This window comes from Adiantum capillus-veneris, chromosome 15 (assembly GCF_014529385.1).
Source record: "Adiantum capillus-veneris isolate H3 chromosome 15, ASM1452938v2, whole genome shotgun sequence".
Taxonomy (NCBI): Eukaryota; Viridiplantae; Streptophyta; class Polypodiopsida; order Polypodiales; family Pteridaceae; genus Adiantum; species Adiantum capillus-veneris.
The window spans coordinates 129477131-129504035 of record NC_140945.1 but is presented as its reverse complement, the minus strand read 5'-3'; the positions used below and the strand labels follow the sequence as shown (position 1 = coordinate 129504035).

Genomic DNA, 26905 nt, shown 5'->3' with positions numbered 1-26905 from the left:
GTGGCTATCACCAAATAAGGATAGTGGATCAAGAGATTGTAAAGACCGCATTTTGCACTACGTTTGGTCTCTACGAATTTATTGTCATGCCTTTTGGCTTGACCAATGCACCAGCTAGATTGGACCGCATGATGGAGAAGCTCTTTTGGCCTGACCACACTTACAATGGAGGTGTTCTTTGATGATATAATCATCTACTCCAATTCCGTGGACAAACACAAACAACACCTCCATGTAATTTTTCAAGTTTTGTGAGAGAATAAGCTTTACATAAATCAAAAGGAAAGTGATTTTTTCTTACAAGAGATTCAATATTTAGGTCATATTATCTCTAAAGATGGCATCCAAATGGATCCATCAAAGTTGAAGTAATAAAAGCATGGCCTAATCCAAATAATCTGCATGAATTACGAATCTTTATAGGTATGTGTGCATACTATAGATGCTTCATAGAGAAATTCTCACTCATAGCAAGACCATTGCATGACCTAACAAAAAAAAACGTTAAGTATGCATGGTCTACCAAGGAGAACACTGCTTTTGAAAAGCTTAGAGAGAAGCTTATCACTCAACTTGTGCTTACACTACCGAATCTCTCAAAGCCATTTGAGGTCCAATGCGACGCTTGTGGTGATTGCCTTGGAGCCGTGCTGCTCCAAGAAGGGCACGCCATAGCATATGAAAGTCGAAGGCTTGACCCAGTTGAGCAAGCTCTATGCATATATGAAAAGAAACTATTAGCAGTTCGTGGAAGCACTATTTATTGGTGGGGACTCCTTTCATTCAGCGAACGGATCACCAAAGCCTTAAGTACTTTATGACGCAGACCAAGCTCTCCGACAAACAAATGAGGTGGGTAAATTTCCTTTTGCAATTTCATTTTCATATTGCTCACATTGCTGGAAAGCATAATCAAGTAGCCGATGCACTCTCAAGATGACCGAGAGTGAATGCGGTTTCCATAGCAACTCACAATGATCTATCTTCTATGATAGATGAGTACGCTATCGATCTTGATTTTTAAGATGTGATGTCGGTCCTTGCACAAGGAAAGAAAGAGAAACCATTTACTCTACAAGATGGTTATCCTCTCTATGGTAATAGGCTATGCGTTACTAACTCACTATGTGAGAAAGTAATGTATGAATCTCATGCTCCTCCATATGCGGGGCATAGAGGGATTCAAGCTACCCTAAGAGGGATATAAATGTACTTCTATTGGCCTACCATGAAAGCGAACATACAAGAGTATGTTTCAAAATGTGTGGTTTGCCAAAAGAAAAAGTTTGATAGAGGGAAGCAACCTGGTTTGCTTTAACCTTCAATCCCTAATTCACCCTGGGAGAGCATATCCATGGATTTTATCTTTGGATTGCCTAAGTCTATCCATGGGAATACGGGATATGGACAATAGTAGACATGTTCAGCAAAAACAAGCACATTTCATACCTATCAAAAAGACTATTAAGGCCCATCAAATGGCAACTCTCTTTATATCACAAATCTTTAAGTACCACGGCTTGCCAATGTCAATAGTGTCGGATAGAGATCCTGGAATGACCAGCAATTTCTGGAAGGGTCTCTTTGAGAATTCAGGTACAAGGCTAAATTTCTCTTCGGCCTATCACTCGCAAACGAATGGCCAAAGTGAGATAGCTAACCTAACAATTCTTGATCTACTAAAAGCTTATGTCATTGAAGTAGATCAAAGGTCCCAATGGGAGAAGTACTTACCTTTAGTGGAGTATGCCTACAATAACACAGTACATACATCCACGCGAAAATCACCTTTTGAGGTAATTGAGGGAATATCAAAAAGTCCCATGCTACTTAAGGTACATGGGAAGATCTTCGCTGCAGATGAAAATAGCCACAACCTACAAGAATCTTTCCAAAATATTAAAGATGTTATATCCATCTCACAGCAAAGGCAAAAGGTTGCTGCTAACAAGCACACAAGGGCCTTGACCTTTAAAGAAAATGATTGGGTCTTGCTTAAATTTCCCAAGGCTCAGTTAAGGCACACGACAGGCAAGAATCCTACAACACACCAAAAGTACTATGCTAAACTAGCAAAAAGGTACTATGGCCCCTTTCAGATTCTTAAGCCAATCAATGAGACGGATTATTAGCTCAAGTTGCCCAACCACTGGCTTATACACAATGCTTTCCATGTGAGCCTGTTAAAGCCTTACCAAGGAGAGCCACCCCAAGAAGCAACCATAGAAGAACCACCGGAGATTGAAGACCAAGAAGAGGTACTGCAGCCCGAGTCCATTTTCCGATATGAAGACAAGTTATTGAGAGGCAGTAAGATTATGTGACGGTATCTTATTAAGTTTAAGAATTATCATTTTGAATATGCTAGATGGATGCAAGGCATACAATCAAAGGATAACCTAAACCTTGTCACTGCTTACAATGATTCCCTAGAGTAAGCAAATGTAAATATGTTTTAAATGATGAATGTTTTTGTCTTATAAGACTCTCTTTTTCTTTATTGTGCACAAATGTTAAGAAGTATGCATGTTTAGGATCATGTTTGTGGCGACGACATCTCCCAAACACCAAGTAGAGCTTGTCACTCTACTATGGAAGATTGATACAGACTAATGAGCAGACATTCTTGCGGCAGCTAAGTCTCTCAAGCACCAAATGGTTTAGTCATCCATTTTAGAACAATGTCATAGGGTAAAATAGGGATCCTCTACCCGCTAGCAAATGGAGTAATTACTAGGATTTATCTTCTCTACCTCATAGTCGAGGATGATTATGATATTAAGATAGAGGTAATGTCATAAAAACCTAATATCTAATTTTCCAAATGATTTTCTCATATTAAACTAATCATTTAATATGGGGAGATACCAAGGGAGCAAAGGATAGATATTGGAAAGACTGCCAGACCTGTCTCAACAGGGGATCCAAAGGAGGAAAAATAGGAATCCAAATGGGGATGGTCTACTAAAGATCAAAGTGCACCGGTGGAGTTTAAAAGACCCTTAGGTTAAACTCCATTAATAAAGACTTCCAAAGGCTTAAGTTCCAAATTTTTACTCTAAAAGTCCTAGGCCATGGGAACTGCTCTTAGTGACTAAAGCGTTGAATGCTAAAGTCAACAAAGTGGCAAGGACAGAAGAGTGAGCAAGCTAGAAAAGAGACAACACACTCTCTCTGTCTCTCACACACACATCAGTTTACCTTTACACCTAAAATTAAATAGGACACTTGTCAGGCATGTTGGAAAACCCCCAAATTTTTGCCTGAATCCTATTGGATGGACATAGAGGTAGACCAATGAGGACTTAGCTAGTGTAAACTAAATTTCTTATTTTAGAAATGCTTGATAAAAGAACCAATGAGAATTAATCTCCCAAAAAGACTACTAGACGGTCAAAAGGTCCAATGATAAATAAGCAGTCCACAAATTTGCTTAATTCCTATTGGCCAGAAGACTAAAAGATCCAATAAGAATTTAGATAATTAAATTAATTATCTAAGATTTTACAAAAAGGGGAAAAGGGGCGACACTTGTCACAAGGCTCTTGACTTGGAATCTCAAATGCTATTGGCTAAGCTTTTCAAGGGCCAATAGGATGCCATCAAGAGTAAATTGGAAAAGGGGTTGCCCAAGAAGAGAGAGAAGCCTCACTTTTTCCTAACACAATTACACACACTTGCACAACTCATGTGTAGAGCAAGAAAGCATCTCCTTCTCCAAGATTTAATGGAAAGCTCATCTTCTTCTCCAAGTTTTGAGAACGGAGGCTACACCAACTCTTGGATATGGAATGCAAATCCAACCAAGAGCCAAGCTTCAATGCCATGCTTCTCTCCTCTATTATCTAATTACTAAGCTAAGATAAGCTACAAGAGTAAATAAGAGAGAAAATACTTCTTTCTCATAAGAATACTCCTTCTTCCTCTAGATCTAGTCTTATACCCTGCTAGCTCTCACCATCTTCGAAGGTGTGTGAGGTCTTGGGTCTGAAATCGTGAGGGAATTGATGTTATGTGTTATCACGTGTAAGTTTGGTGCATGAAGCTTCCATCTTCATTGCACCAACGAGTTTTTACCAAGGAACACAAAGAGTTGTATTGTACAAAGTCTCTCTTAATGGGAGAAGCTATAATACAAATGCCTAATGGAGGGGGGACCGGTCCAGGTAAATCCGGTCCTCATAGATGTCAATTGTTCTATTTCTCTCCCTCTTTCAAGTATTGGTATGCCAAACTAATTAGGTGTTATGATAATGTTGTTATCTCCAACCAAGCACTCTTCTATGCTCTTAATGAAATTCTCACTATGTTAACTTTTTTTCCGCTATTTACAAGCTATTTAGACCATTAATGTTACATTTCACATGGAAAGCATTGTGTATGAGCCAGTGGTTGGGAAACTTGAGCTGATAAGCCGTCTCATTGATTGGCTTAAGAATCTGAAAGGGGCCATAGTACCTTTTTGCTAGTTTAGCATAGTACTTTTGATGTCCTGTAGGATTATTGCCCATCGTGTACCTTAAACGAGCCTTGGGAAATTTAAGCAAGACCCTATCATTTTCTTTAAAGGTCAGGGCTCTTCTGTTTCTTGTTAGTAGTAGCCGTTTTCCTTTGTTGTGAGATCGATATAGCATCTTTAATCTTTTGGAAAGATTCTTGTAGGTCGTCGCAGCTATTTTCATATGCAGTGAAGATCTTCCCATGTACCTTAAGTAGCAGGGGACTTTTTGATCTTCCCTCAATTACCTCAAAAGGTGCTTTTCTCGTGGATGTATATATTGTGCTATTGTAAGCATACTTCACTAAAGGTAAGTACTTCTCCCATTGAGACCTTTGATCTACTTCAGTGACATAAGCTTTTAGTTTGGTCGAAGAGAAATTTAGCCTTGTACCTAAATTCTCAAAGAGACCCTTCCAGAATCTGCTGGTCATTCTAGGATCTCTATCCGACACTATTGACATTGGCAATCCGTGGTACTTAAAGATCTGTGATATAAAGAGAGTTGCCATTTGATGGGCCTTAATAGTCTTTCTGGCAGGCATGAAATGCACTTGTTTTTGCTGAACCTGTCTACTATTGTCCATATTCCCGTATCTCCATGGATAGACTTACGCAATCCAAAGATAAAATCCATGGATATGCTCTTCGAGGGTGAATTACTGATTGTCAAAGGTTGAAGCAAACCAGGTTGCTTCCCTCTATCAAACTTCGTCTTTTGGCAAACCACACATTTTGAACTCTTGTATGTTCGCTTTCAGGGTAGTCCAATAGAAGTACATTTCTATCCCTCTTAGGGTAGCTTGAATCCCTCTATGCCCCGCATATGGAGGAGCATGAGATTCATACATTACTTTCTCACGTAGTGAGTTAGTAACACATAGCCTATTACCATAGAGACGATAACCATCTTGTAGGGTAAATGGTTCCTCTTTCTTCCCTAGTGCAAGGACTGACATCACATCTTTAAAATTGGGATTGATACCTTATTCATCTATCATAGAAGATACATCATTGTGAGTTCCTATGGAAACCGCATTCACTCTTGGTCGTCTTGAGAGTGCATCGGCTACTTGATTATGCTTGCCAGCAATGTGAGCAATATGAAAATGAAATTCAAAAGAGAATTTGCCCACATCATTTGTTTGTCGGAGAGGTTGGTTGTTCACAGAATGAAAGGAGTCCCCAATAAATAGTGGTTCCATGTGTCTAGGGCATGTAGAACTGTTAATAGTTCCTTTTCATATATGCCTAGAGCTTGCTCAACTGGGTTGAGCCTTCGACTTTCATATGCTATGGCGTGCGATTCTTGGAGTAGCACGGCTCCAAGGCAATCACCACAAGCATCGCATTGGACCTCAAATGGCTTTGAGAGATCCGGTAGTGTAAGCACGGGTTGAGAGATAAGCTTCTCTTTAAGCTTTTCAAAAGCAGTGTTCTCCTTGGTAGACCATGCACACTTAACATTATTTTTTATTAGGTCATGCAATGGTCTTGCTATGAGTGAGAATTTTTCTATGAAGGGTCTATAGTATGCACACATACCTATAAAGTTTCTTAATTCATGTAGATTCTTTGGATTAGGCCATGCCTTTATTACTTGTAACTTTGATGGATCCATTTGGATACCATCTTTAGAGATAATATGACCTGAATGTTGAATCTCTTGTAACAAAAATTCACTTTTTTTTGTATTTATGTAAAGCTTATTCTCTTGCAGAACTTGAAAAATTATCTGGAGATGTTGTTTGTGTTCGTCCACGGAATTGGAATAGATAATTATATCATCAAAGAACACTCCAGTGTAACTGTGGTGAGGCCTAAAGAGCTTCTCCATCATGAGGTTGAATGTAGCTGGTGCATTACTCAAGCCAAAAGGCATGATGATAAATTCATAGAGACCAAACGTAGTGCAAAATGTGGTTGTTACAATGTCTTGATCCACTATCCTTATTTGGTAATAGCCACTTTTCGGGTCAATTCTACTGAAGTAGGTTGATCCTTGTAGCTTATCAAATAGGTCTTCTACCCGCGGATCGGGAAACCGATTTTTGATAGCGATCCTATTTAGTGCTCTATAGTTGACACACATACAATACGTGCCATCTTTTTTTTTGCACTAATAAAACTGGTGAACAAAATGTAGATGAACTAGGCCTAACCATTACTTTTTCAACCAACTCATGCACTTGCGGCATAATTTCCTCTTTTTGAGCTTGAGAAACTCGATAAGGAGGTTTATTAGGCGGTGAGCTTCCTAGAAGAAGCTCAATTGCATGGTCATCATCCCCTCTTTTTGGAGGCAATTCATTAGGGATGTCGTCAATGAAAACATCTTGGAATTCATTAAGGAAATTAGATAAATCTAAATCTCTTTTATTCCCTCTATTTTTATTTGACAAAACATTAGGTTCATTTTGAGAGTCTTTTACAAATATCATGTACACGGAAATAGATCTCTTTATTGACTTATCAAAAGCTTGCTTATGTACAAGAGGTATAGTGTTACCTGACTCGTTAGCAAATATGTACATGTCTTTGTCCCTGTACTTAAAGTAAATTTGCCTTTCTGGGCACTTGATGTTGGCCGCCATGCGATCAAACCATGGTGCCCCTAGGATTACGTCCTCATGCTTAAGGGGAGAGATGAAGAAATCCTCTTTGTCCACATAGCTTTGGACATAAAGCCTCAATTTCTAATTAAGGGAGTAACTGGGACTTCTTCTCCCTTGAAATCACCATCGGCTGGTAGGGTATTTCCCATTTCAAAGGCTTGGATTCCTAGCTTAGTGGTCAACTCCGTGGATATGAAATTGTGAGTAAATCCATTATCGAAGCGAATGAAAGAATCAAGTTCTCTTACCTTTCCCCAAGCATGACATAGAGGAGAACCTTTGGGATGAGCATTTTCTTCTTGAACTTCAACTATGGAAGCTCTAGAGGTTCATTGCGTGTATTCTTTTGTGGGCAAGCACGATAAACATGCCCTTGCTCCCCACATTTGAAACAACGGTTATCCTTGTGATAACACTCTAGCTCTTCAAGAGAGAGTCTATTTTTGCCTTTGTCGACTCCCTTCTCCTTAGCTTTGTTGTTGTTGAAATTGCCCTTGGGAGACTATTGGACATGGTCCTTCCCCTGAGACTCATTACGGTCTTTGCTTTCCATGGGCTTAAGATTTTTCTTAGCCCCTTGTTGGAAGTTGATTCGTGAAGCCACCATAGTATGGTATATGACCACTGAAATATTGTGAGGCCTTTGGGAGTTGACATACTCCACCATAAACCCGCACAAAATTGGTTTGTTTTTGCTCTCCAAAATCTATTTTTTTGTAGACAGTGTCTTTGAGATGTAAATCCTAAAACTTGTCTACGTATTTGTGAATAGATTCGTAGGGACAGAGCTTCAAGCTTCGCCATTCGGTGAGTACTTTGTCTTTGGCATCGCTAGCAAAAAACAGCTTCATAATGAAAGCTCTTAAAGCTTTCCATGTTCGTCGAGCTTCACCGTGTGCTCGTAGGATAGACCACCATTGCTTGGCAGACTTTTGGAGATGCATGGCTACATGACGTATCTTAGAGGACTCCATGAAGCCCTCATCTCCAAATGCCGCATCAAATTGTTGAATAAATGCCAAGACTTTTTCTGTAGCACCAAAGGTGTCATCGTAGGTAAGAAAAGAGATACTCTTTCCCCCCTTGTTGAGCTGTTTGAGCTTGGACAGCCTCTTCCAAGAGGCATAGGATTTCCTATGGCCTCTCCTTTTAAGTTCTTTGGGAGCTGCACCATTACTTCCTTCAGAAGAGGAGGAGGATGATGAAGATGGAGAAGAGGGTGACCTCTTTTTCCCCTTTTTCTTCTCATACTTCCTTTCTTCCTTCTTTGAATTATGTTGAGAAGGACTATGAGATGGTATTCTCTATTTAGGGAGTGGTGAAGAGTGTTTTGCCCACCCTCTTCGTAGTGCCATCTCCACCGAGGTGGCGAGAGATTCACTTCTTTCTCGTTCTTTCGGTGGGGGCTCTACCATTGAGATTTGGGCTCTCCTTTGTGAGGGAGTTGCCCCATCAACTTGTAAGCTTTTGAACCCTTCATATGGGTCCTCCTCTTCTCTCACTCTAGAGAGCCCTCTTTTAGAAATCTCACTAGCAGCTTTCATAGTCACTCCGTCTTCTAGGTGAGAAGATTGGAGAATCCCATGGATGCGTAGTTGTTGTTGCACTTCTCCTTGGAGGGATGGGTTGCCCATGGCTTGTTGAAGCCTAGTAACAAGATAGTTCACAAGCATAGGAGCATCATTAGTAGCTTGATCATTAGCTAAATCAAAGCCATCAACATCAATTTCACTATCTCTACTATTGTCATCCATTCTAACTAAGTTTTATGGTGAATTTTTACTTGTACTTTGGAACTTCAAGCCCTAGTTGCTACTCCTCTTTACTTTCAAAGATAAGCACTCAAGCATCTATACCCATGGCTCAAAATATCATTAATTGCAAGTAATAGAAGAGAGGGTTTATCATAGCCCGTTCGACACCGGTTCCTGTCAAGCTTCTAATAGCTCAACAATGGTTAAGCCGTAGGCAATCCCCTTGGGACTCCATTATTAAGACCATAGCTCTCGACGGTGATACCCCGTTAACTGCACGAAGCAGGCGCACCTCAAGGATAATAAATCCCTATTCTACTTACCCTCATGCACTTAATAATACCAACCATTTGTAGCAAGCTTAAGGACCTCTCTTCTTGATCAAGAAAAGAGAAACCGATAGCTCTGATACCAATGTAACATTTAATGGTCTAAATAGCGGAAAATAACTTAACATAGTGAGCATTTCATTAAGAGCAAGTTTCTAATGAGCATAGAAGAGTGCTTGGTTGGAGATAACAACATTAGCATAACACCTAATTAGTTTGGCATAACAATACTTGAAAGAGGAAGAGAAATAGAACAATTGACAACTATTGAGGGCCGGATTTACATGGACCGGTCCCCCCTCCATTAGGCATTTGTATTATAGCTTCTCCCATTAAGAGAGACTTTGTACAATACAATTCTTTGTGTTCCTTGGTAAAAACTCGTTGATGCAATGAAGATGGAAGCTTCATGCACCAAACTTACACGTGATAGCACATAACATCAATTCCCTCACGGTCGCAGGCCCAAGACCTCACACACCTTTGAAGATGGTGAGAGCTAGTGGGGTATGAGAGTAGATCTAGAGGAAGAAGGAGTATTCTTACGAGAAAGGAGTATTTCCTCTCTTATTTACTCTTGTAGCTTAGCTTAGCTTAGTAATTAGATAATAGAGGAGAGAAGCATGGCATTGAAGCTTGGCTCTTGTTGGTTGGATTTGCATTCCATATCCAAGAGTTGTTGGTGTAGCCTCCATTCTCAAAACTTGGAGAAGAAGATGAGCTTTCCATTAAAGCTTGGAGAAGGAGATCACTTTCTTGCTCTACACATGAGTTGTGTGAGTGTGTGTGTGTGTGTGTAAATGTCTTAGGCAAAATTGAGGCTTCTCTCTCTTCTTGGGCGACCCCTTTTCCAATTTACTCTTGTAATTGGCATCCTATTGGCCCTTGAAAAGCTTAGCCAATAGAATTTGAGAAAGCTTTTTACTCATGTTGGCTCCCTATTGGCCCTTGAAAAGCTTAGACAATAGCATTTGAGATGCCAAGTCAAGAGCCTTGTGACAAGTGTCGTCCCTTTTTCCCTTTTTGTAAAATCTTAGATAATTAATATAATTATCTAAATTCTTATTGGACCTTTTAGTCTTCTGGCCAATAGGAATTAAGCAAATTTGTGGGCTGCTTATTTCTCATTGGAACTTTTGACTGTCTAATAGTCTTGTTGGGAGATTAATTCTCATTGGTTCTTTTATCGAGCATTTCTGAAATAAGAAATTTAGTTTACACTAGCTGAGTCCTCATTGGTCCATCTCTATGTCCATCCAATAGGATTCAACAAGAATTGGGGGTTTTCCTGCATGCTTGAAATGTGTCCTATTTGCTTTTAGGTGTAAAGGTAAATTGATGTGTGTGTGTGAGAGAGAGTGTGATGTCTCTTTCCCAGCTTGCTCGCTCTTCTGTGTAGCCACTTTGTTGACTTTAGCATTCAGCACTTTAGTCACTAAGAGCAGTTCCCATGGCCTAGAACTTTTAGAGTAAAAATTTGGAACTTTAGCCTTTGGAAGTCTTTAATGGAGTTAAACCTAAGGGTCTTTTAAACTCCACTGGTGCACTTTTCTCTTTAGCAGACCATCCCCATCTGGATCCCTATTTCCCCTTCTTTGGATCCCTTGTTGAGACAGGTTTGGAACTCTTTCCAAATATCTAGCCTTTGCTCCCCTTGGTATCTCCCCATATTAAATGATCAGTTTAATATGAGAAAATCATTTGGAAAAGTAGATATTAGGTTTTTATGACACCCTCTTTATATAGGGCGGTCATATAAGGGTGTGTTCACACGGTGGAAAAGAACCGCTAAAAGGACGAGAAAATAATCTTTTGAAGGAAAAAGCCACACGAAAGTAGAGAACTATTCAAACACATAGAGCTAAACGTCTACATGAACAATTACATAAACAATCAAACAATGAAAAAACTACAAACTTTTCAAAATAACATATGAAATACCATAATTTGAAAAAAAAGACTATGCATTACTGTAGCCTCACCATTAGGTGGTACACCATAAAAATGTACCATTGCTACTACAAGCTTTCTCAAATCAACAAAAATATCATTTGACATTGAGTAAGGAAATCCCTTGTCCACTCTATCTGCACCTACGCTTGCATTGGTACATTTTCTTACCCCTTTTGACCGCTTGGTAAAGATAGATGAAGGCATTATCTCCTCTTTGTGCAAATAGCCCCCTATTTGAAAGTACACATCCTTGTTCAAATCCTTCTTAGGAAGATTGACCCTAAGTGGTATAGGAAAACCGGTCTCATTAATTCCTCTTTCTCTTAAAGAATCCTTAAGGAGACCATATAAGGCAATGTAGCCCTTATGACTAATTCCCACTTCAACACAATCCTTCTGTACATCATCATCACTCACAAGATTTGATAACTTTTGCATCACCTTATTTGTAACAACAATGGCTAAATGTTCTTCATTTGGTGCTTGTAGAAGAGGAATGACATCCAATTTCTTGAGGCACAAACTCAACAAATGGATGCAATCCTCTTGGTTGTGACCACCACTGGATAAAATTCCTACAAGAAGGGACAAAAACATTACCATAGAGACAAAATTAAAGCACATATTGGACCATAGCAAAATGCACCTTGCTGTTGTAATCCTTCTTTTTTTAGCACCGCCTTTGGGGGCTAAAGTATCTATGGATGCGAAGATCCTCTTACATTCCCTTGCACCTAAGGGCGTCTTTTTAAGATGCAAAATCTTATCTTCAAGCTTTGCAATGTTAGTATCTTTCTCTTCCACCTGTAGCTTAAGAGTTTCCACTTCCTCCTCTACATGAACGGTCCTTTTGCGCAATCCACTAGTGGTATGGGAAAGAAGTGAAGGAGTACGAGCGGAAGTGCAACGCGAGAGAGTGTGTGAGAAGAAGAGCACGACGATATGGTGAACTCGCTTTGTTGTAATGTACAGAGCATAGTGGGTTCTTATTAGGTTTTTACAAAAGAATATGTGTACATACCTGGTGGCCCGCCCACTTACCTGGGCGACCACATTGGGCTTTATACCCCAACAACCTCCCACTTAAAGTCCAATGTGGTACTTTAAGTGTGAGAGAAGCTACTATACAAGCTAATATACAAGAGATGTAGAGAAGTGATGTACTACCCTACACCTAATTGCTTGCGAAAATGCGCAAAGCTCTCTGAGGGAAGTCCTTTTGTAAGTAGATCATCAGGATTTTCTGTGGTGTGAACTTTGACAAGCTGAAGTTGCTTATCCTCGAGCATTTCCCTGATGAAATGATACTTCACATCCACATGTTTTGTCTTTGAGTGATAAACTGGATTGCGAGCCAATTGTATAGCACTTTGACTATCACAAGATAACACAGGCATCTCTTCTTTGATTCCCAAATCCGTTACTAGTCGATTAAGCCAAATTGATTCTTTGCATGCTTCTGATGCTGCAACATATTCAGCCTCTGTAGTAGACTGAGTAACACAATCTTGTAATCTAGAACGCCATGATACTGCTCCACCAGCCAATGTAAATACATACCCTGACGTAGACCTTCGGTTGTCTAAGTCACCTGCATAATCTGAGTTTCTAAAACCCTTTACACTTAGCTCCTGACTCCCATAGCATATACGCATACTCTTTGTAGCTTTCAGGTATCTCAATATTCCTTTCACTGCCTCCCAATGTTTCTTGCCTGGGTTTGACATGTATCGACTTACTACTCCCACTGCAAATGCAATGTCTGGGTGAGTAGCAATCATTGCATACATTAACTACCCAGTGCAGACGCATATGGAATCTTATCCATTTCAGCTCGTTCTTTTTCAGACACAGGACAATCTTGTTTGCTAAGTTTCACATATGGTGGCAATGGAACACTCAATGCCTTTCCCTTCTCCATATTGAAACGTTGCAAAACCTTTTCAATATACTCTGTTTGAGATAACCAAATCAACTTCCTTGATCTATCTCTCTCAATGCGCATACCAAGTATATGACTTGCCTCACCCATATCTTTCATGTCAAACGATTTTTCCATCTTTGACTTCAAAGCTGAAATTTCTTCCAAGTGCTTGCCAGCAATCAACATGTCATCCACATACAAAATAAGGATCAGCCAACTGCCATCCTTAGCCTTCTTTGTATATAGAGAGTGATCGAACTCACTACGTTTGTATCCTTGAGAAAGCATAAACTTGTGGAACTTATGGTACCATGCCCTCGGTGATTGTTTTAAGCCATAAAGACTCTTTAACAAATGGCATACCAAATCTTCCTTACCTTTCTCAACAAACCCTTCTGGCTGCTGCATGTAAATTTCCACATCTAAATCACCATGCAAGAATGCTATCTTGACATCCATTTGGTGCAACACCAAATCTAATATGGCAAACAATGCAAGAAAGCATCTCAATGTAGTCATCTTGACCACTGGAGATAAGACTTCATCAAAGTCAATACCTTGTTCTTGCTTAAAGCCCTTGGCAACAAGCCTTGCTTTGTACTTTGGCTGACTATCATGAGCGGTGATCTTATACATGTATTATACCTGTAAACCCATTTACAAGGTAGATCCTTTTTGCCCTGTGGTAATTTAACTAGCTTCCATGTATGGTTTTTATGCAGAGCTATCATCTCTGACTGCATGACCAATTGCCAATTCCCGGAGTCCTTCATTTGCACTGCTTCCTTGTAATATGAAGGCTCATTGCAATCAGTCAACATGACATAGTTCATAGATGGAACAAACCTATCAGGAGGTCGCGTGACACGTCCAGATCTACGCACAATAGGTGGCTCAGGCTCAGCCACAACCTGTGGTTCCAATCTATCCTGTCCTTGCTCCTCTTGAGCCCTGACATTTTGTCTTGCACGTGCAGGTCCATCTTCTTGGAAGACAACTCTTCTAATCTCCTCAACCCTCTCTAGTTTAGAATGATATTTGGATTCATTAAAGTGAACATCATTGCTGCGGATAACTTTCTGGATTCGGGATCCCAAAGTCTGTACCCCATCTCACCAGAATTACCATAGCCTAGAAAGATGCACTTTCTACTCTTTGGCTAAAGTTTGTTCCTAAATTCCTTTGGAACGTGAGTATATGCCTCACAGCCAAAGACTCTGAGATGCTTGTATGAGGGCATTTTGCTTGACCATACCATCTCTGGCACTGAATCCTTCTGCAAAACCTTGCTAGGAGATCTATTTATAAGATGAACAGCTGTTGATACAACTTTAGCCCAAAACCCATTTGGCAGCTGTGCATTAGACAACATACTTCTGACCTTCTCTTGTATGGTCCTATTCATCCTCTGAGCAACACCATTTTGAGGAGGATTGTAAGGAGCAGTAAGTTCACGTTTTATACCTTTTGACTCACAAAAGTCCTGAAAGGCCTTTGAAACATACTCTCCACCATTGTCAGTGCATAAGCATTTAAGCTTCTTGCCACTGTGATTCTCCACAAGTGTCACAAACGTTTTGAAGACACGAAACGCTTCATCCTTGTGCGTGAGAAAGTAAACCCATACTTTCCTCGAGTAATCATCTATAAATGTCATAAAGTAAGAAGCTCCCCCTAGAGATAGGTTAGGCATAGGTCCACACAAATCACTATGAACAAGTGCCAACTGTGTATCTCTTCTACTGTTTCTATGCTTATGTGGCTGTTGTGTTTGCTTACCATACAGAAAATGTTCACAGAATTCAAAATCATTAAATGAAAAGCCAGGCAAATAACCAGAATGAGACAAGATTTCCATTCCCTTCTTGGACATATGTCCTAACCGGCTATGCCACAGAAACGTTCGGCTGCTCGGTTACATTGATTACATTTTTAGAGACATTTGATACATAAATCATGTAAAGTCCTCCAGCTTTACTCCATGTGCTACTGTCATCGAACCCTTGGATATCTTCCACATGTTTTGTCCAAAAGTGGTGACGTAGCACATGGAGTAAAGCTGTGTTGATCAAGCTCTTTGTAATTGCGGGAACATGTCTCACATTCTTCAGCGTGAAAGAAGATCCATTCTGAAACTTCAATTGAACATCTCCAACACCTAAGATCTCACATGTCTGTCCATTGCCTAGCCGAACACGATCTTTAGTGGTCACATAAGAGGTAAACCACTCCTTGTTTGGAGACACATGAAGTGATGCCCCTGAGTCTATAATCCAGTCACTCAGTGCATTTCCATCAGATGCTGTAAGAAGAGCTGAGTCCATTTTATTCTTCAAGAAGTAGATGTCTCCTGACACTAGACTGTCATCCTCTGCAACAGTGTTTGTCACATTTATTTCTTGAATCTTCACTGAGGACTTGTTCTTCTCACCATGGTCTTCAGCTTTCTCTTTTCCTTTTCTGCTTTCCATTCTCTGCAGTCTCTTTTCATGTGACCCTTCTTGCCACAATGGTAGCATTCTATGTCACTCTTGCCTTTAGCACTGCGGGACTTGCTACGAGACTGATTCCTCTTTCCACCTTTGTACTTTTCTTTGGTCCTTCCCCTGAAAACTGAGGCTGTTCCTTTGCCTTTGTCCATTGTCTTTCTATTTGTTTCTTCAGTAAGCAGACTTCCTTCTACACCTGCTATGTTCAAACCATCTAGAGGTGCAGAATTAATCAAAGCTGTGCGAAAAGTGTCCCAACTTTCCGACAATGTGATCAACAGGAACATAGCTCTAACAGGTTCATCAAACTTGACACCTTGAGCTGACAACTGACTGTAGATGGTGTTGAATTCATTCAGATGATTGGACATAGGGGTCCCTTCTTTCATCTTCAAGTCAACAAGCTTATTAAGCCAGTATACCTGTGAAGCTGCACTCTGCTTCTCATAAAGATCACTCAGCTTTATCCATGCTTGATAAGCCAACATCTCGTCTGCTACATTCAAGTAAACGCTTTCTGCCAAAGTCAGCATAATGGTAGAAAGTGCCAATTCATCCATTTCGCTCCATTCATCATTATCCATATCTTCTGGTTTTATCCCCTTGAGCTTTATAGGTTTTATCTGCTTCTTTTGTACCAACACGTGCCAAATCTGCTTCTTCCACAATGGGAAATTGGTTCCATCCAGCTTCTTGATATTGTAAAGAGTAGTGTCCTGTGATCCAGCCATAGCTACGCTTCACAGTGGTTTACTTTCCTGGGAAAAATTCGGCAGAGTTTCCCCTGTAAACTGACCTCTGAACCAATATCAACCTGTCAAATGAACCAAGAAAGCTTCAGATTCTGCATAAATTTCGGCAGAGTCTCCTTTGTAAAATGGCTCTGGTGTACTCAAAAAACAGACCAAAAACAGCTCAAAAAAACACTGTCTCTCTAACACTGTAAGCTGTGGGTAAACCTGTCCTGCACCTGTACTGTCTCTCACTGTCCTGTCACTGTCCTGTAAGCATAGACTGCGACAATGCCTCAACGACAGTAAAGCAAAGATGCAATCCCAACTATCTAACTCACAGTCAATACATCCTAGCTGCCTATCTAAGGGTGCTCGAGGGATCGCTCCAAGACCTGTATCACCGAAAGGATCTCAACATTCGAGAATCCCCCAGCTCAATAAAACCTCACTCGACCCTCAACAATGGCTGCAATAAATCTGACAGTACATAGACTTCCCACAAAGTCATACATCCACAAATTTCCCACTATATGTTGTAACCGCTGCAGCGGTTGTTTGCTGCGTGACTCACAGCCAGCAAACCCTCAACAGACATACATCATCTCTGACAATACATCCCATGTGGAAGTACCTGCAATGTCAGGATGAAATCTGGAATATCAAGCAGCAAACACAAGCTACCTAATGAACTAGTGGATGCCGCCTACAGTCTGTGTGTAGATGCGCCCGTGTCGTATGTGACACGCCTCCAAGAACTGTGAGCCGTCCTTCGATGTGTAGACAGCCACAAATCAGCACTCTGGGAGTGTCGATATCCTCAGCACCTGCAATCGTAAGCCGAAACCCCAAATTTGCAGAGTCAGATCTGCACCTGCCGAGACCACGTAGTCGAAAATGGCTTGCGCAGAACTTTGTCGAAGTCGAACGGTGGCCGAGATGACCTCAGAATGAAATTCTGAGAACACCAAGCCCTACGGTCGATCCCACTGGATTTGGGGCCGTGTCTTTGCCTGTCGAATTTCACTCCAATCTGAGCTGGTGACTCTAGCCTCCTGTAGTGCTGCCCCGAGCCTCAATCTGAGCTCTGATACCAGTTGAAGGAGTACGAGCGGAAGTGCGACGCAAGAGAGAGTGCGAGAAGAAGAGCACGACGATATGGTGAACTCGCTCTATTGTAATGTACAGAGCATAGTGAGTTCTTATTAGGTTTTTACAAAAGAATATGTGTACATACCTGGCGACCCGCCCACTTACCTGGGCGACCACATTGGGCTTTATACCCCAACAAGAAGTTGGCATTGATGCAAAGACCATTGTGCGCTATCGGGTGCAATAGTCGACAATCGCTTGCAGTGTCCAAGAAGACCTTGCTCCCCTCTACGTACATACTGTAAGAATGAAGCAAGGCTATGGAATGTTGGATACACATTGATGGCTTGATCATTAGGGTAGAAGCAACCATGCACCCAAAGGTCCACATTGGTGTGACTTGCACCACGTAGTTGTTGTGCAGTTTGCAAGTAATGATGCTTGGAGGGTGCAAAGTCCTTTAGCAGTCAAACATGTAGAGACACTGTTTCTGAATTACTCGAAGATCTTGCTATGTATGGGAGGTTTGTAATGTCATTGAGCTCCATGGCAAGGGGAATAAATTTGGCCTCAAGCAAGAGAGCATTGGGATGGAGAGTTGCAGCGAGAGCCACAGACTGGAGAGGTGAGCTATGGAGTGGAAAGCTATGGGATGGAGAGCTGTAGAAGAGCTACAAATTGGAGGGGAGAGCTATGGAGTGAAGATCTGTGGAATGGAGAGCTGTAGAGCAGAGCTACGAAGTGGAGAGGATAGCCATGTATTGGAGATCTATGGGGGGAGAGCTGCAACAAATTTATGGAGTGGACCTACAACAAGGAGAGGGAAGGAGGAAGAGTGTGTGTTGAAAAGTAGGAGAGAGAAGAGAGAGGGAGAGGAATGAAAGAGAGGGGAGTGAGAAATAAATAAGGTGAGAAGCTTGACATTTTGCAGGTCTAGCAGTGAGATTTTGAGAGACAAAATTGATTTTGGGTATACATATAGGTTGGGGAGAAGTTCAGAGTAAGAATTAGATCTATTTGATTTTATTTTATTGAAGTTACTTTTTGGGATGGGGTTATGGACGCCCTTGATGATATGGCAAAAGAAAGTGGGGAGGGTAGTTATTGTCATAAGGGCCACCACTCTTTTGGGTAGAGAGAGAATGTACTTATCCTCCCTCCCTAGCCTCTATTTTAGCCTACAACAAGCCTATGACAGCCGAGTGATAGTCTAAAAGAAAGCCTTTGAGAATACCCTCATTCAATGGCCTTGTCTCTTAAATCACACACATTTTTAACCTTAATCCCTTAAAATTAGGGATCCTTACAAGGACCTTTGTGGGTTCAGATTTTTTCTAATAGGATTAGAGACACAACAAGGCCAAGTTATTCTAATACGCATACACTCTCTCTCTCTCTCTCTCTCTCTCTCTCTCTCTCTCTCTCTCTCTCTCTCTAAACCAATTCTCTACCAATCAAAGCTTGATTAATCAAGATATGAGTAGTGGCCCATGGGACTAATACTCAAGAATAGAATCATACTTGATCAATAGCACAAACAATTCGATGATGTAATTATTGCTTAAACAAATTTAACTCAAGGGATTTTTAATTTATATCCTCTTGTGTCTTTGATACCAATTGTTGGGCAAAGGAGGATAATTTAGAGAAACATTCATGATAAATTTAATGGCATAAGAGATAACCCAATAACAAACAAGAAATGCATTATTAATCAACTAAAGAAAGTGGCTAGAAGAAGTTCGCTTAAGTAGATCTCCAGGGTGTAGGTAGTACAAGCATGTGAGGCCACAAGAAAGCTTTAAAATGAGCCCCTATGAAGCTATGGGACTCCTTTGGCATGATGATGTAAACCTCAGTTCGAGTCATCTAAAACATATCAAATACATATGGTAGTCACATGACTATATAAGTACTACATATGAAAAAGACGTGCTACACATGAAGGCTCTAACAAGATATAAGTTAGGGTTCACAAAGAGACGTTGATGCCATGAGATAAATCCTACACACTCAACACATGGATGACACCCTAGGTGCAAAAGGTTATAGTTTGTAATCTCAACCAGCATGATGTATGGCCCTCATTCATCACATCATCGATCCCACCCTGCCCGTGTGAGTGAGTGTTGAGGGTATAAGAACATCTTTTATGCAACTTATGGTCTTATTGCGTACATTTTAGAGATATTCATTATAATCTTTCAAACACCTAAATCTAAGGAGTTCAACATGATGCCCAAATGGACCCAAGTGAAGGACCATGTAATAAGACTTATGTATATAGACAATTGAAAACCATGGACTCATCTAGCACAATGAGAAGGGTGTCAACAAAGGGCCAACCACATCGCAACCACAACCATACGTTTAGTAAAACCTTCATGATTGCCTCCATAGAGGGTTACTCAAGTCATATTGTCTTGTATCTTTGGGTCTTCTAACCTTTTTAGACTTATGGGGACAATTAGCAGTGAAAAAATCCCAGTAGTCACAAGTTGACCATTACTATTCCTAATAAACACCCATTAGACCAAGGGGAGGTACTAGGTTTAGAACATACACCAAATCTTAGGGGAGAAGTTGTAGGGATAACCTTTGACTTATATCCTAGTAGTGTGTATCTCCTCTAATGATTATTCTCGTGAGGCATAGTTGTATGGTCATCATACAATATCCTTCACATGTATCCAAAAATCAAGGAGTGATGCCCACATGCAGTCCACAACTTGGTATTTCCTAAAAGTGTATCTACCAACTCCACCAATTAATCCCTTGAGTAATTGGTAGTGGATTCATTAAGTGAGTAAGTTGTGATTCTACTTCATCTCTTTATAAGAGGACCATTTCATATCATTTTAATAGAAGTTACTTGTGTCTACTCTCTTTCTAAATGTGATCATTCAACCATGCATGTCTCCCCTATGAATCAATGTATCTAATCTTGAATGTGATACATACTACCAAAATGACTTTCTCTATAGTTTATTTATGCACGTTCTCTACATGTCATGTTGTGAATGATTACTATACAAAACTAAAGATGGGTGTGTTAAGGGATCCTTCATTTCATCATATATAAGGATGCAAGTTTTCACCTCCTTTATAGAATGCACATGGACATTAATTTACTATTTTTTGGAACATTGGATTGCAATTTAACAAGTTTTATCTATGCCTAGATAAGCAAACATACGTTCATAGTTGTGTGGGAGGTTCAATGAAATCAACACAAACATCTTGATGCTGGATTACATTGTTTTTCCCCCTATGAGGTGAAGAGAAATCTGGATGATCTAAAGCAAAGGCTGGACGGAGATTTTCAGGCATTCATATGGGAGCTTGAAGCCCTTTGGAGATAGCTGAGGGAGGTAGCTACTACCCAAAGTGTTGATTTTCTAAAGTTGAGCAAGTTTTTTGATTGCCTGCATGAGGAGGTTAGGGATAAAGTGGAGACAGATGGGCCTGTGACGTACGTCAAGGTGATGTAATTGTTAAGAGACCAGACCAAGAAGATATTGAAGAAGCGGAAACCAAGTAGGGGTTGTCAAATGTTGTGGTGCATAGGACAATTGAAGCAGTGAAAATCAAGCCGAAGATACTGCGCCAAACAAATGTACCGGTGCAAGGAGAACCAAGGGTTTTGTGGCTGCAAAGAGATGGAGTGGTTCCCATGCCAAGGATGCCAAGTAGTGTAGCTCCAATTTTGCAAGAAGTGTTAGTTGGAGATCCAAAAAGAGAAGTACTGCCAAATCGAGGTATGGTTGTTCAGTCTCCTTTGAATAATGATACGAGATTCTTGAGCTTGAGACTAAAGATAGGTTGAAACAAGTGAGTGCAGCTCTATAGACACGAATACAAGCTAGGAAATAGAGTCAACCTAGTCCAGGTATGAAGAGTTTGATCTTTTGCATGTGCATGGAGATACGGTGGATATGTATGAAGAGCAGGGAGCAATGCAAGCTGGAATGGTTGATGAGGATCAAGTGGAGTAGTCTTTGCCCACCGATGAGGGTATGCAGGTAGAAATGGTGCAGGATTTTTCCAAAAGGAATGAGTTGGCATTGCCTATGGATGAGGACCAAGATGATGCAATGTGGGGCGAGTTTCTCTCCACTTTGGCAGAGCATGATGCAGTGGTAGAAGAGGAGATTGAAGTGCAGGCAGTCGAAGCGGATAGGAAACTGGAGTTGGTTGATCTTGAAGGACCAATCAATGATGAAGAATTGATGCTAGAAGAAGGGCTTGATGAGGTTGAATTCAAAGACATTGCTTGCAAAAAGAGGAGTGTACGGGTTCAAAGATGGTGGAGAGTCTGATGCAGTATATGTGCTCTAGGGTAGATGGAGGAGATTCTCATAGTGTGTCCAGAGTATCTAAAGAGTTATACAATGCATGGTTGAGGTATATGCTTGTAAGTGCAGCAGTGCAATACGTTATATGCCAGATACAGGATTCCCTTGAAAGGATTTCTACTTTACATGGTTGGGAGGGAGGGTCAGCAGATGATATACTTGCAGAGCTAGGTATGTTGATGAGACAGGTTAATGCTCGGAGAGGTGCTAAAGTGCTATGGGCATTTTGTGTACATGGATGGTTACGTACCTAGGTGAAGCACTTTTGTAGAGAAACAGATGGATAATGGAGGGAATCATTGCCAGGTTTTTGATCCATGCGGAGACTATGTGATGTAGGGGGTGGGGCAACCCACTTGATTGTTGGCAGCAGTAGGCAAGAGTAGGGCCTTGTACATATGGTAGTGGTTTTTGGTTTGCTAATAGTGTTTGCTAGTTTTTGCAGTTGGTAGAAGAATAAAGCAGTTTTTTATTGAACATGAATGTTCAACAAGGGGGTTGCGCAAAGATGGTGCAGCCAAAGTGTGTCGACCCTAGCAGAGGGCACATGGAGGGGTGTGTATGTTTACAGATGCATGGCAATATGCTACACAAGTGGTAGCTGAGATGTATGCTTTATGTGATTTTCTAGGCCAAAAGGGTTCTAAGAAGGGCCTGATGGGATGGTAGGTGAAGGAGGTTCACAAGGTTGGTTTTGTCAAACGGAGCCACGAAGTGCAAGATATGGAAATTTAAAACTAGAAGTGGTTTCATTTCCGAGATGGACACGACAAGTGGTTCCAGGTTGTTCGAGGCAATTTCAACAAATAGATGCCTGGTGCTTGATTTATGAAGCCTGTCGGTCTTTTCCGATCGAAAATTAGAGTCCCAGATGCCAAGATACGAGGGTTTGAAGATTCATGGGGGGCCAATTCCGTCCTAGTTTGACGCTACATAGAGCTACATGGAGCTAGAAAGAATTCACCGCTCGTCAGTTGGATGCCCGGTGAATGAGATATGAAGGCTGAAGTTTGGATCAATTGGCGACTGAAATGGATCCGATGTTTTGCATAGAAGGAAACCTCAAGGGGGGTCACTATATGTAAACCCTCTATATCACATGTGTTTAAGGATTTGTTCAGAAGCCCCTTATTATGTAGATTTCTAATAAGCACCTCTATTGAGCCCACGTGATATATCTACATATATATGAGTGTCCTTCCTAAGACGGGAATGCTCGTTTGAGTGGCATTGGAGACATAGTTTGCAGTTTCACTCTAAGTATGTTGAGTGACATGCTCGACAAGAGCATAAGACAATGTGTGAGAAGTGGAGAACACTACCATCAAAAGAAGCAATGGCCATTGAGGCATCATTAATACGACACTCGTTGCACAACAGGCATGCCCAAAATTGAGGGAGGAGAAGAAGGAATGGGAACCCCTCGCACAAACTTGTCAGAGTCAAGACACCGTAGTTGGTTGGTAGTTGAAGGGTTTTGGAGGAAGATCTCTCTTTATGACACATGCACAATGGCACAATGGTCATAGCAAATGCAATTATATAGAGAACAAAGGCCATATCTTACTTATTAGGAAAGCACCTTGGGTCCGACCTTAGTTTAGAGACCCTCAAAGCTCGTACAACCAAAAAACATAGTTAGGATGGTGAACACAACCATTGCAAGATCTCCCATGTATCAAGCACAAGTTCCTTTGATAGGGGATCCAGAGTCAGCATGTCACAAGAGAAAGCAAAACACAATTTAAACAATGTTGAGGATTCCCAATAAGAGGACAAAAAAGGAGTAGTATGTGATGGAGCAAAGAGTGAATGAGGATTTTTGGGCGATACAATGCACGCTCATTGGGAACAAAGTATCATGTAGTGACACAAAAATTCAAAAAAGAAGGTGTGGAAAAATCATACCTGGGTGCTCGAGAGGTGTTCAACACCAAGTTTCGAGGGCTACCACAAGCATCCTAATGGTGTCCAATAACAAAGGATGTGGTGATGTACATACATGATATTCATTTCTACATAGTGGAACACAACGTCGATCCACATCCATTTTGGCCCATAGCTCTTGAGACTAACTCGATAGAGGAAGAAGTCACGTCCTCACATGAGGGCAAGTACATGATAGAATTTCGGAGGTTCAAGAAATGCACCCACAACACCAACAACCAATGAAAGTCTCTCTATAGAGGGATGGGAAGAACACATGAACATGAGTACAAAATGGCATCCAAATGAGATACTACTCATCTATATTGGAAGAGGTATCCAAGAGGATCAATAAAGCACTACAGATGAAAGCAAGAGTGAGTGAGGAGGTGGTATGAGTGAAGAAAGTCCATGAATTCTTCAAGTTGTTTTTGGATACTAATATTGTGTAGGGTGATATCTAAGGTGAGGAGATTCAAGGAGAACACTCTTGTTGTTGCCCTGACTTTGTAGATGGGGAAGAGCAATGAAAGCCCTATCTTGCACAAAATAAATGTAGCTTTTAGAAAATCTCAAAATGATATGGTGTGTAGGTGGGAAAGATGGATTGCTTGAGTGAACGGGGCGGTCGACATGATGGCAAGGCAATAAAGGGCCAACAAAAAACAGGAGACACGGGCAGCACAAGGAAGGCAAGAACTAAAGGCTTAAGGTAGTAGTTTCTATCAGATGTTAGCAAAGATACCACAAAATAGTAAGTGTATCTGCAATTGGAACCATCGACAAAGGAAAGAAAATACATAATGAAATTTTTATTTAAGGGTTATTGTAGCAGCAAGTATACTAAACTTTAAGGTAATGGATTCTAATGTATTGTAAATGCAAAAAATAAACTGTGACCAACATGGGAGGAGAAGCATGCCGTGACTCTCCAACACCTCACAATGCCACCTCCCCGTCATATGCAAGTATGGTTTTTCAAACTTTTAATGGGCACAACATACAAGCACGTAATGCATTGATCATGATCTTTCGATTCCAATATCATTTTTGTAAATTTTTATTACTATTAAATCTTATAACTGATAGTTTTCTCTAATCTCGCGAGGTTTGGACATTGAATGAACTATATCCAAACACTTGGGATAAACCTACACTATAAAGTTCAGTACTATTACTTTACATTGGAGCATAACATGTTTAGTGATAGTTTAGCAAGCTCATGTAGATCTATTTTGCTATGTGAGGGCATTTTTAAGAGTACGTATTGTATTTCAATGGATGCTATTGCCAAACGCTAAGCAAATCGACAATGAGATGTGGACGCAAGGATTCTTAGAGCGTGTTGTAGTGCTTAATACTTGCACACTATTTAATAATTAGAGTCGAATTCAACTATTTCCCATTAAGTAATCATGGCACGCTAGTTATTTTTCTGTAATTGCGGAGTGTCCACATCTAATCAAAGTCATCTCTCTCTCTCTCTCTCTCTCTCTCTCTCTCCCTCCAAAAAATAAACCTAGTTTTAGTGTAATCTCACCTACAAATTTGGAGATTTACTTTTAAGTTTAGAATTTGAAGGTGAAAACCCTTACAAAATTTCAAAAAATTTACTGTAATTTCGTGTAAAAAACCTCAAATTTAGTCAATTTACCATTAAAATTTCTGGTTTGCCCTAAGTTTTAGGGGGAAAAAAAAAATCGCGTCCGCCCTCGCTCCCTCTCTCTCTCTCTCTCATAGAAAACGAGGAAACTCACGTGTAAGTGCCGGGAGCGATGAGGATTTTGGTGCGAACGACGTTGTTGTCCGGCACTGCATCAATGGCGGCCTGGATGCTTCTGAAGCGGGTACTGGCGTTGGCTGCGCCAGAGGAGGCAGCAGCTGCTCGTCGTGGGTCCACCACCAGGTACGTGTGATCCGTCAGCTGGTTCTGCGCCACCGCATACGTGGAATGCTGTAGCGAGCCAATGTAGCTCACCCATTCCATGAATCCTTCCTCCACGGATGACCCACCTGGAGCGGCGGCGACTGTGTGCCTTGTCGGCGGTGCCGCCACCGCAGCCCGCCTTTGGGACCTCTCCAATGGTGCCGGTGTTGCGGGGCTCACCGCAGGCCGCCTCTCCGGCACCACTGGAGAAGCACCGTCTATCCTAGTGGTGCGCCGAGACGGCGGCTGCCTCGGCCGCATAAGCATGCCACTGCTACCATATCTTCCTAGATCAGTCGCTGCCTCGACACCCAGAATTTCCTGATGAATGCTTGAAATAACAAGAATAACTGTGAAACGGAGCAATGACATTTGTTGTGAGAGGATAGTTCTGTGGTGGAGTAGCCGTATACAGGTCTTGGGCATCGTAAAAAGGTTCTGCTAAATTATAGAAGACAGCAAAGGTGACTATTGTGCATTCTAATGGGATGCTAGAGTTGCAGTAGAGAAGGTGCCTCCATCCCCTTAAAGCGGTCTTGGGGATAGAATACGGTAAAGACACAATAACATGCAGATCAAAACACAGCTTTAATGGCGCAGATAGGGAATGATGGCAGGGAAACTGCTAAAACCTCACGGGGATGTCCGGCCTCACGCTCAGCTGTCTCTTTGGCACCATGCCACGGTACCCTCGTGAGCTAGGACCACCTTTTGCTGCCCTTTTGGTTTTCTTGCCACTTTTTCTAGACTATCCCAACATGCACACACACTTCACCACAGTAAATGTTTCACACCCCCATTTTTAGCATGATACCTTTCACACCTTCATCCCTTACTTTTCACTCCTCATATATTTGTGTGACCTACTTTTCACCCTCTTCCTTTGGGACTAGTCCCTTTTTTTTTAGTTTGAAGCTTGGCTTTAAATAGTTTTATGAGATTGCGTCCACTCACCCACACCCACATGTTTCAAAGGTTGAACCATAGTGGGTGCGCTTAAAGCCCCTCACCTTAACCATGAGGCCAACACCCCTTGACTACTTGCAGACTAGTCCTATTCCCTCTCCTCTTTGGGCTAGGCATTAAGTTAGCTTTGCGTTGTCCCCTTTCCACCCCATGTCCTTCCAGCTTTGCACACAGCTTAGAGAGTGTACACACGAGTTGGGGTGCCTCTACACTTCTAGTTTATACATCAGTCACCTATTGTGTCTGTATATGTGTAGGCAGCTTGGTAAAAGGCATGAAAGGGTGTGTAAACAACATAGTGGCCAACATGCTCACTCGGATTATAAGGAAAGACCTATATCACGTG

The 26905-nt window shown here is 41.2% G+C and overlaps 1 protein-coding gene across 9 annotated transcripts in view; it reads right to left on the bottom strand.

Annotated features, from left to right (window-relative positions):
- The window catches only part of LOC147441485 (putative pectinesterase 53), a 100958-nt gene extending 74590 nt beyond the window's left edge, over positions 1-26368 (bottom strand). For 2 of the 9 annotated variants that reach the window (XM_086483113.1, XM_086483116.1), the window contains exon 1: positions 25424-26368. In XM_086483113.1, the coding sequence (XP_086339239.1) occupies positions 25424-26019 (596 nt within the window). In that variant the 5' untranslated portion in view covers positions 26020-26368. The remainder of the gene's footprint in view (positions 1-25423) is intronic. The other 7 variants (XM_086483117.1, XM_086483115.1, XM_086483120.1 and 4 more) reach the window with 6 other exon arrangements.
- Between the last annotated feature and the right edge of the window lie 537 nt (positions 26369-26905).